This window comes from Myxocyprinus asiaticus, chromosome 6, assembly GCF_019703515.2.
Source record: "Myxocyprinus asiaticus isolate MX2 ecotype Aquarium Trade chromosome 6, UBuf_Myxa_2, whole genome shotgun sequence".
NCBI lineage: Eukaryota > Metazoa > Chordata > Actinopteri > Cypriniformes > Catostomidae > Myxocyprinus > Myxocyprinus asiaticus.
In genome coordinates this window covers 54,019,037-54,031,413 of record NC_059349.1, presented here as the reverse complement: position 1 = coordinate 54,031,413, position 12,377 = coordinate 54,019,037, and the positions used below count along the sequence as shown (strand labels likewise).

Here is a 12,377-nt window from a genome sequence, read left to right as displayed (position 1 = left end):
AGTTAAATGGAAAAATATTCTGTCGACACTTGTGAAATTTTTGCGATAATTTGCGTTTCCTTCAGCTATATCAGTAAACTTTCTGATGTGCTACACTTTTTGTCACAAAAAAAAAAAAACGTACAGAACCGTATTTAATGTTACACCTACAATACTCGACAAAGGATTAGAGAACATGAGGATATAAATACCTGGGCAAGGGTACCACATGACAAAGACAACCAATGACAAGACTTATCTAATATTAAGATAACAAGACTAATTAAAGCTGCAAGCAGCGATGAACAAGCCCTCACACCCTGGTGCACGTTGGGACTGCTGTGCCAGGGGAATGTCACTCCAATTTGTTTTAGCATTTTTTAGCACTTAAATGTTGTTAAGAGTGTATCACAGTGTAAAACATGTCATTTCCTGTTGCCAGTAGGTGGCGCTATGACTATAACTGAATATTGGCATATAGAAGTGTTCAGGCTGGGACTGTTATCAAACATGTGAAGTTTTGGGCAGATTGGTCATTGTATGTTTGAGTTACAACAACTTCCTGTTTAATGGCGAAATATCGAAATTTGTCAGGCTGCCACAGACACGCCGTTCAAAGAAACCTCAAAAGCTTCACAATTTAGCATCGCCAAGGCCTTTAGATTAGACTGACCAAATATGATGTTGATCTGATTTAATCTTTAGGAGGAGTTCGTTAAAGTACGAGGCCTGGAAATGGCAAAAACTGAGCAAAAATTGAAGAGAAAAATCACAATGGCTGACTTCCTGTTGGGTTTAGGATATGGTTCTAAGATACTTTTTTGTACGTGTTGACATGTTACATATGCCTACCGATTTTCTTAGGTGAAACGTGGCGCGAGGGCTGCTTCGTTGAAATTTTGTAGGTGGCGCTATTGAGCCATTTTGCCACAGTTAATTTTAAAACCAGTATCAGATGGAAATTTTCCCCACTTCTGAGATGTGTGCAAAGTTTCATGAGTTTTCAAGTATGTTTAGGCCCTCGAAAATGCGATTCATTTGGGAAAAAAATTATAATATGCCTAGAAGAACAATAGGGTCCTCGCGCCATCGGTGCTCAGGCCCTAATAAACAGGAACCAATAACAAAACAGAACTGAATACAAGATAACAAGACAATAAACCAATAAGAACAAGACACATGAAACCAGATAGTCACATGACAGGATCAAATGAGGGGAACAGGAAATCACATGGCAGAAAACAGGAACTAGGAAACAATGATGTACTTTTCAAAATAAAAGGCATGAAATAACAAATGAACAAAAACACATAACGTATTGCAAGGGACTGCAAAAAATAAATAAATAAATAAAAAAAATCCCGCCCTGTCCTCTAAGGGGACATTTATTTAAGTTATAGTATGTTGGGTAAGGGTTAATTACCTTACTCAAACACAGCCTATATATGTGACACTAATCAGTTATATCCAATATTACAATTTACATCCACACAGACAATAAAACGAACGAACAGGTGAACTTGAACCAATTTAGGCGCGAGTCAGAATGCGTAACTTGTGTTGCCAATTCGCCGTTATTGCTGCACGTAACGCAGTATCCTTAACCGTCTAAACGAGAGGAATTCACAATCCTTCAGTATATTCATTAAAAGCTCTGGTTTTCAGGACAGTTTTCTAATGTTGCTTAATCTTACATATTTAACATATTAATCTTTATTATGTTTGATACATGTTAAAACAGAAAATGTGGCAGATTTATGATCCTTGAGATGATTAAAAATGTCCTCACTAGTTGGTGTTCATCATGTTTCTGTATATTTGTGAGCACATTTTTTAAAAATGGGCCCTCACAAGTAAAGCCAAACCTGTGCACACACCCAGTGTTGAGTTAGTGTTGAATTACAGACTCCTCAGCCTTATTTGGCAATCAAACACATTTTTAATATATCATTTTCTTTTTTTAATGTACCTAAACTGTTGGGTAGCTCCTTGATGTTGTCTTATTATATAAATAATTTTTTTTTATTTTAGAGGCAGTTAATGGTTTGAGTTAGGGCCATGTTTGTTTGACAGGAATGTTTTTTTCCATGAGATCCTAACCACCATTAACCACCATAAATTCTGCATGAATTCTGGGAATTGTTTTTTCAGATGGGGTGACAGAGATTGGGTTCTGTTGACCTTGACTTTATTTTCCATAATGCCATTTGTGATTACTGCTTCATAATATCTGATGACTCTGATTTCTCACTGGCTGTTGTGACATCATCTAGACAGCTCTAATGATTGGCTGTGGTCTGAGGTCAATCGTTATTGCACATAAATCTCTCTTGGTGTCTAAAGTAATAAACTGATGTCGTTCTCTTTTATTTCCCAGTGAAACGTTTACTCATAAAGCGAATCCACTAAAAGCTCTCCTGTTACAGCACAAACAATTCTTCTAGTAAAAAGAGTCAAACACTCTGACTAGATTTGCATTCCCTGAAGGAAATAACAGCGCTTGAAAGGCAATAAAAGAATAGTGTTAAAGTTTCAGGCAAGTTTAGGTTTTAGGTTTTTATGTATAAATGAAATGCCACATTAGAGCCGCTTTGCTGATAAATCGTTCACAATAAGAGCAGGAACGTGCATTGAGAGAGTAAATAGGGAATTTTCTCTTTAAAGGAATTCTGGGTTCCATACAAGTTAAGCTCAATCAACAGCACTTGTGGCATAATGTTGATTAAAAATCAAGGTTACAGTGAGACACTTACAATGGAAGTGAATGGGGTCAATGTTCGGAGGGTTTAAAGGCAGAAATGTGAAGATTATAATTTTATAAAAGCACACATTAATTCTTCTGTTAAAACTTGTGTATTATTTAAACTGTAAAATTGTTTAAATCATCGTTTTTATGGTCGTTTTAGGGTTTTAGGGTTTACGATATTACGTCGTCATGCCAACAAAGTTGTAAAATTGGATTTAACTGTGAACAGAAAATGTTAGTAAGTGATTTTATCACAGAAAAATCATGTTAACGCACATATTATTTACGTCTTGTGGCTATACTTTTGAAACAGTGAGTTTTTTAATGTTTACAGATTGACTTCCATTGTTAGTGCCTTAATGTAACACAATTTTTTGTAACCCGAAATTAATTTTTGTGGTAATCAACATTATGCCACATGTGCTGTTGAATGAGCTTAATCTGTATTGAATCATAATATTTCTTTAAAAGCCATTTCTAACTATAAACAAATAAGTGGCCGCTTAGGGCCCCTGAGCCACCAGGGAGCCCCGCAGAGCAAGGGAATGCTTTTTTTTTTATTTAACTTCGTATATAGTTATTTATTATTTATAGTCAATTATTGTTTTGTTTTTTCCCCTTTTTCTCCCAATTTGGAATGCCCAATTCCCAATGTGCTTTTAAGTCCTCATGGTCGCGTAGTGATTCGCCTCAATCCGGGTGGAAGAATCCCAGTTGCCTCCATGTCTGAGACCGTCAACCCGCACATCTTATCACGTGGCTTGTTGAGCGCGTTGCCACGGAGACATAGCGCGTGTGGAGGCTTCACACCATCCACCGCGGCAACCATGCTCAACTCACCACACGCCCCACTGAGAATGAACCACATTATAGCGACCACGAGGAGGTTACCCCATGTGACTCTACCCTCCCTAGCAACCGGGCCTATTTGGTTGCTTAGGAGACCAAATTGGAACTAGCGAACTAGCGAACTCCAGGGGTGATAGCCAGCATCTTTACCACTGAGTTACCCAGGCCCCTATAGTCATTTATTGTTAGTTTGTATAGTTATTTATCGGTAAAAACAATTTGTGTTTTGTGTAATTAATCATTTCCAATTTTAAGTTAATACAGTCAAATTTAATGAATGAATAGATCATTAGATAATCCACATGAAGCACAATGTTACATATGGCCACCAGGAGATGGCGCCAAATACATGACACAGACTCAATGATGACTCAAATGGCACAGAATGACAATGACACTCTAAATTATATTTGCAATGTTATAACTTTTGATTGCTTTGTCGTATCAACACAAAAATGTTCACAGATACAGTTGATTGGGAACAAAACAAAAGCAGTTTTTCAGAGCCACCTTATTTACACCCAGAGATATATAATGCCAATATAAAAAATATGACAAAAGTAAATTTTTGGATTAATTTTTTTGTGATTTTTCAGCAGTTTCTTAGGCTGAGAGTCTCAGAATGTATCATACTCTACTGTATATCATTAAAAAAATTGAAATGTTCTCTTTACAATGATACCAAACACTTGACCCTCCTTGTTTTTTTGTCTAGTTTTAAGCCTTTAATTTTGGGTGTGCCACTGAAACAGGAAATCTTTAAAAACACCTTCAGAGCTTAAAGGGTTAACCTGAATTAATTGCAGAAAAATTAGGAGAAGAATATTAAAAATGTTAAAAAGTCGAATACCAATGCATTGGCAGAGCACTCGCATCTGCATTCGAGTGTTTGCGTAAAATTCGTTTCTGGCCTTACAAGCGCTACGCTACTTCTGACATATATAGATATCAATGTAAGGGCATATACACAAACAATGCTCTTCAAAGCCAAGAAATATTGTCTGAAAGCAAAAGCACACATCCATTAGAAGAAAATTCTTCTAAAGCGAACTATGTACAAATAACACAAATATTTCCACGATCTCTCCAATGTAAAAATTACGAGCAGTCCAAGATGCTTAAAAAACATCATGAATGTTTCAACTGTGTTACTAAGTTTAGAATTCACATAAATCACACACGTGAAAGTTAGAGGCCAAGAGAAGAAATGCTCATGAATTATTCAGAACACATGCTGTATTATTTATGTTATGTTATGAAAGCATGGGAAAAATTCAGGGTCATTTATAAAACGGGACATAAAGGCAGCAAATGGAAGGGCACTTAAAAGCACTGTCTTTAAATAAACCCAACACTGCATTACATAACTGGACAGGACGGGCACAGCAGCATGTGATGAGGACTGATGTACATAATCATCGCTGAGCCCATAGATTCAACAGCACGTCTCGTGTCTACACCAGATCTCATCAAAGATCAACATCAAGACCACTGTACCTGCACCCTCCATGATAACATGACCTTTAAATGCCCTGGTATGATGATGACATCTCACCCCACGCCCAGGAGGTTACCCCATGTGACTCTACCCTCCCTAACAACCGGGCCAGTTGGTTGCTTAGGAGACCTGGCTGGAGTCACTCAGCACGCCTTGGATTCAAGCTCATGACTCCAGGTGTGATAGTCAGCGTCTTTGCTCGGTAATGCGCTCAACAAGCCACGTGATAAGATGCGCGGACTGACGGTCTCAGACGCGGAGGCAACTGAGATTCGTCCTCTGCCACCTGGATTTAGGCGAATCACTACGCCACCTTGCGGACTTAGAGCGCATTGGGAATTGGGCATTCCAAATTGGGGAGAAAAGGGGAGAAATAATCCACACAAAAAATAAATTTTGTTTTTTTCCTTATAATCACCAGCTTTAAATCAATAGTTTTACTGTATATTTTTCCATTGTTTTTAATCCGAATACGTCATTCGCAATGCTACATGGGATCATAGTTAAAGATCTTAAGTACACAGTCTTGTATCGCTGTCTTTTTGTCTGATTTTCAAATATTGTTTTGCTTCAAATCAAAGTTTGTAATGTCGTGATTCATCTTGGAGCTGGCTGATTTGGTTCATGGCTCACAAATCGAATATAAATGGTTTTATGAAATCCCTATGGAAAAATGTATGGGAAAAATACTTCTGGAACAAAGACGGCTGAAAAAGTGGACATGCATTATTGCGCTCTATTCACAGATGTCTCTATCTGACTTTTATCATTCATTAAAATGTTTTAGTAGGTAAAGTTAGGTAAATATTGCTGTTTATTAATATGTGTTTTTATATTGGCATATAAATGGACATTATTAATTTAGTTAAATAAGTTCATTTTGTGAAAAACAGTGTGGAAACCCATATTATTTTTTAAATAGATTTTTTACTGTATTTTACTTTTTATATTAAACATTTTCACTTGTACTTGTAAATAAATAAACATATTGAATATTGGCAAAATGCTGAACTCTATTTATATTTACTGACCTCGTTTGATTGGCGGATGTTCTGCAGTGGAATCCAAACGGTGCCGACCATTGTGTCCCAGATCAGTCCTTTATTCCACACCTCCACGGTAAGACCCAGATCCAACCGATTTATCTCACTACAAGTAACAAGACAGAGCAAACATTAGACGAGGAAAAATACAGGGGACAATGCACTACATCGGAGTAAACAGCTGAATGAAGATGGAAAGAAAAAGGCTTTTATTGCAATAAACATAAACGGCTTACAAATCCTGGCATGAAGATCGCACTAACCGAGAGCTGCGTGGGCAAAGAGTTTATTTAAAGTCAAGGTCTGATGTTTACCGAGAGAAATGTGCATTTGTACTTTATCTGGCTTGATGGTTGGCACCACACAAGAGGAATCACTTTAAAACGTAAATAAACAGAAAACAAAATATGCCCAAGAGAAATACAACACATATCTACAAAACAGCAGGACACATCGTTAGAAAGAAAACTGTGAGGGGAAACAGAGAGAGACAATTAAATATGATTTGTTAGGGTGTGGCTAAAGTCAGGGTTATTATACTGTAGTTTGGGATTTTTAATTTAGCTTTTATTCCTATTTTATATTTAATTTGTCATTTCAATTCAGTTTCATTAGCTTTTACACTTTGTTAGTTTAGTTTTTGTTTTCTTAGTGTTTTCTAGTTTTAGTTGACAAAGCTACAGAATTTACTGATATCATTTAAAATGTCAAATGTCATTAAGTTTCTCAGGAAAGAGTTGTGTTACCTCCATCTAGTGGCATTTTCATTTTTAATTAAGGTAGATTGTAAATGTTTTAAATTTTATAATATAGTGTAAACAGTTAAGCGTGATCCCCTTTCTATTCGTTTGTATTTTCTTAAATGGTTAAAAATCATTACTTAACTAATCTTTGAGAAGCAAACAATTAACCTTTTGAGGTTTTAAATTGATGATTTTACATCAAGATGTGTGGCAGACCGCATTTCATGACCACTGGTCGAAAAAGCAATAGTAAATAAAGTGACCGAAATTTGAGGCAAATCTTTTCAACACTCTTAAAGTTTGGATGGGCCCGCAAGAAAAATAAATAATCATCTATATATTAATAACTACGGTCTTGACCAACACAAAATATGTATCGTTTGAAAGTTTAGAAGCTCTACTTTACAATGCATGTAGACATTATGACCAAAACTGAACAAGTGCTTTGAAATTTGCAGACAAATCAGAAGTGTTAGCATTTTGATCATTTGATCAAACAATTACACAGTATATATTATTGCAATCAGTAAAAACATCAAACTGATCAAACAGCCGTGTGTCATATGTTGTTGGAAAGCTCTCAAAGAGTAGAATACAACCAGCCTATTTGTTATACTCACAGATAAAAATATAGCGAGTAATAGCTAAGGATATGTCTTTGACAATTATGTTGGTGTTGCTTATATGCTGCGTTTTCACTTATAACTTCACAAAAAATAAATGGAACATAAAATATCAAATCATTACTTAGAGGAGGTGATTATCTTTCAAATGAGTCCACACACAAGGTAATCAGATGCATAGATCATTAGATAATCCACATGAAGCACAATGTTACATATGACCACCAGGAGATGGCGCCAAATACATGACACAGACTCAATGATGACTCAAATGACACAGAATGAAACTCATTCTGTGAAATCTCATTACTAAAATCATGTCTGCATGCTATACAAACCTTTAGTCATTGTTGTGTTTGCATGTGTAATTAGTTCTTATGTACAATTATTATGTTTTATTTGTTTGGAGATGTTTTTGGACACTAGGATAAATTATTTTTGTAAGGCTATAACTTTTGATTGCTTTGTCGTATCAACACAAAATTTTTCAGAGCCACCTTATTTACGCCCAGAGATAAATAATGGCATAATCTATATCATTAAAAAATCTGAAAAATGTTCTCTTTACAATGATACCAAACACTTGACCCTCTTTGGGTTTTTCTTTTTTTTTTTTTTTTTTTGTCAAGTTATAAGCCTTTAATTTTGGGTATGCCACTGAAACAGGAAATCTTTAAAAAAAAACTTCAGTGCTTAAAGCATTAATGTTTGAAATTATTACATATGATAATTTGTAGATATTATCTATAGAATCATTTTTCTCTGTCCCACTTTCCAAATCATGCCTGAAAAAAATATGTGAATTGTTTATAAGAGGGTCTTCAAAGGTTCGTCTTCCCAGTATTCAGTATTTCTTCATTTTTGCTTTTGACTAAGGTTGGAGACATCCTAAGATTTCTATAAAGATATAAAATCAGGTTATGTGACATTTGAATCATAATTAAAAGCAGTTTCTAAAAGTGTCCAACTTTGCCCTCTTGTTAATTAAAAGCTAAAACTAAAATTAACTCAAGGTCATTTTTATTTTTATTTTAGCTAGTTTTGGAGTTATAAAAAAGCATTTTAGTTTAGGTTCATTTTTTATTTTTATTTCAGTTAATGAAAATGTTTTCATTTAGCTTTCGTTTTATCTTCGATAACAATAATAACACTGGCTACAGTAGATGATTGTTATCTGCGTGTTTACAAGGGACTGTTAAACTGTTCTGGTTGTTTACTGGCCAAATTAAGTATAATACTTCTACAAAAGCTACTTGGAGTAATGACTAACTGACCTCAGATATTGTGGCACAGTGGGTAGATTACTTCTGAAATGTAATCCAGTACTGATTACAAATAACACAACTATAATTGCAATCAAATCAGTAACTTAATCTTTAAGATTATGCTTTTAAGGTCATCTAATCAGATTATTTTTGTATCACTTATTGCATGTTTTGCTTAATCTAATCATTAATTTTATTAATGCTTTTTTTTTTTTCCTAAACTATCGGTTATCAGCAAAAATCTATGCCTGCAAGCTGCCGATAGTTTTTTTTATTCCTCCATGTTCCTCAGAAAATGACGTTTTTTTAAATTGAAGCAAGGGCATGCAAAGAAAAATGCGATTTGTGAATAATAATAATATATAGGCTATAAAAAGCTTAATTTGGTAAATATTACATATAGAGCATTGTAACAGAGCCAAGTCTCCGTCATTTCAAAATAAGAGTCTCTGGTGTGTTTCAGGCTTGTTTAGTGTTAAAGTCCAATGTTATGCACCAAATCTTCTTTTTTTTCTGACTTTTATTGGGATTTTGGTTGAAAAATAAACTACATCTGAGATTGTATTCACTGTCTGTGCCGACTAAGAAAATGTTGTAACATTATATGAATCAATTTTAAAAACTATCGGCCGATTAATCGGTTATCAGCCTTTTCCACCACCTAGTTATCGGTATCTGCAAAATACATTATCGGTCGACCTCTATTAATAAATAATGGTAAATATCTCTAGATATGTTGTAGAGATGTAGTATTGGTACCTCCTCATAATTATTTATGAGGGGGTGTGGCCTTTATATATAATGTATGGTGCTTATTCTGCCATCCTAAGACATGGGCCGAAATGCATTTACATGGTGCAAAAGAACAAAGTTTGCAAAGCAATGTTTGTTTGCAACATGTGTTTTTACCCAAAAGCTTCTAATTATGTTCATTTGAAACACTCGTGCTTTCAATCAAACATCAAAATAATCCAAATTGACTATTACAAATGCAAAAGTGCATTGGGATTCTTGAGTTTGTGGTTTCTTTTTGAATGGATATCATTTTTGTACGGCAAAAATTACAGATATAAAGTGAATATGGACTTACATTTTCAAATGTTCCAAAGTGATCATATCACTTCAGAAGACATGGATTAAACCACTCAAGTTGAATGGATTACTTTTATGATGCCTTTACAGTATGTGCTTTTTGAAGCTTGAAAGTTTTAGACCCCATTGACTTGTATGGACAAAAACAACTATTACATTCTTCAAAAATATCTTAGTTTGTGTTCAACATAAGGGTGAGTAAATGAGAGAGTTTTCAATTTTGGGTGAACTATTCCTTTAAATAATTTGTTAGTCTTTACTGACACTTATATTTATGCATTTGGCTGATGCTTTTGGCATTGTAAGTGTAACGGTAGCCAGATGGTAGGTAGCTGTGCAATGTGTGAACCTTACTCCCCTTTAGCCTCCTTGTTAGCGTGCCCGCCTCCCATGCCGGAGACGCCGGTTCGAATTCTGCTCGGAGTGGGTTGAGCAGGACCAGTTACACAAGCACAATTCTCCACCATTTAAGCTATAGATTGAGCACTGTAAGGTCATGAGTTGAGACTGTTGTTGATATCCAGGAGAAAACAGGCAGGTAATTTCACAACACATCTCTCTATATCAGTTTGCTGGTGTGAAAATTAAAGTCACGTCACGTAGTAAAGAGCAGAGAGGAGAATCTCTGCAGAGTGTGTTACGTAAGAACAGTCATGCTGCACCAGTTCAGACTAAAGAGATAAGAGATCTGTATGCTGTCCGAGGGCGCAGAGGAGGAATACAGAGGAATGAACGCCCCTGTGAGTGTGTTAGCGATTTAAGAGGCGAGATGGAGGACACTAAAGTGAAGATGAGTGGAATAAACAAAGTTATCAAACAGAAGAAGAGAGATGAGAGAGCAAAACCAGTGAGTAATCACAACATGAAAGGACTGACTGCACAGAAGCGTGATTCTTTACCCATAAGAAAAATAAAATCACAAATGAGATCTCTTTAATATCTCAAAGATGTTTCTCCTAATAACCTCACTTGTGACTCCTCTAGAGTTTCAGAAGAGATCTTAGCAATAAGCTTGTTTACATGCACACCAGTATGCTGATTACTGCCAAAAATCAGCTTATTTAAAGAATCAGACAAAGCAAGGAATCCGCTTTTATTAGATTATATTTGAAATAACATTGTTATTCTATGCTTTTGACGTCAAACCATGAAGAGGTATGTGCACAGCACGTGTGCACGTTGGATAAGCCGGTGAGAACACCGGTAAAGGTGTTGACATGCACCGCAAAATCGGCTTAATGGGCAAAAATCGATCGGTTTATTCTTACATTGTTTATGACCTTACACCAGGACTATCCAACTTCATCAACAAGTGGGCCAGATGGAAAAATTCTTCAGAGGCATGTGGGCCGAGCAAGAATATTTTGTCAACAAAAAGCTCTATTTACAAATAACAGTATCATATTTTTTCACTATATAAATAAAACATATACTGTCAGTTATATAGCTTCCGTTTTTTGGTTTGTAATGAGAATTTCCGACTAGCAGAAAATATATATATATATATATATATAAAAACTTCATAGTAACTACATGGTATAAAGTATTTGTAAACCATTAATTAATTGGTAATTGATCATTTATAAAATATTGTTATAACACTGTTAATACATTAATAGGCTTTGCACTGTATAGTGTGTTATTCGTTTATATTCAATGTAGCAAACCATTAATTATTGCTTGATAAGTTAATATTTAAGCAGTTTGATATTGTTTTTTTATCTTTAGTAAACAACCTGTTAACCGTACCAAACTAATGTATTTTTAGTTGATGCAAACCAGTAGTAAAGAAGTGTTTGAGAACATTAAGAAGGCATACATTAATACAACACTTAATAAAGAAATGATATATACATTTACAGTACTATGTGACTCATTTTTTTGTCCGCGTCTAATAAATTAATAAAAAATACATTACAAATGCAATTCACACAAAACAATTGCTTGAATACACCTCTTCTATGATGAACATGTTTTCAATTACTGAGTTCAAAGTCACTTTGATATTTTTTCTAGGGCTTAAAGTTAAAAATGTCATGTGGTGTAACCGTCCGGAGACAGTAAAAAAATCATTGTCTCATTAAAAGCTGAAAAACTTGAAAAAAGAAATGTTGGCATGAGTTATGCTGAATTATCTTTTATTATTATTATTATTATTGTTGTTATTATTTTTAAATGCAGTGAGAAAATGCATTAAAATATGAAAAACTTTTGTCCACCAAATCAAAGTCATGTGGTGTAACCAACATGTATGTAGAATTTTTGTTGTCATGTGTCAAAAATCATAAAACAGAGAAGATCTCTTTAGACATGCAAGACTGTGTGAAGATTTAAAAACAAATCAATATTTTGTCATATCAGTAAATGTAAATATTTTGACATTTTAATGAAAAGGCATTTGGAAAAAACTGTTTTGAAATGAATGATGAAGTTGTGTAACTTATACAACTTTATCACCTCGGACAACCTTAATTGTCAATGACCCATATATGTAATGAGTTGTGTATACATTTATGCATAATCCATATGTAAATGACTG

General features: G+C 34.7%; 1 protein-coding gene across 1 annotated transcript in view; it reads right to left on the bottom strand.

The window, feature by feature from the left end:
* Positions 1-12,377, bottom strand: part of LOC127443008 (protein unc-13 homolog A) — a 94,808-nt gene that overhangs the window by 60,797 nt on the left and 21,634 nt on the right. Inside the window, exon 4 of the mRNA XM_051701467.1 lies at positions 6,104-6,221. Within this exon, the coding sequence (XP_051557427.1) occupies positions 6,104-6,221 (118 nt within the window). The remainder of the gene's footprint in view (positions 1-6,103; positions 6,222-12,377) is intronic.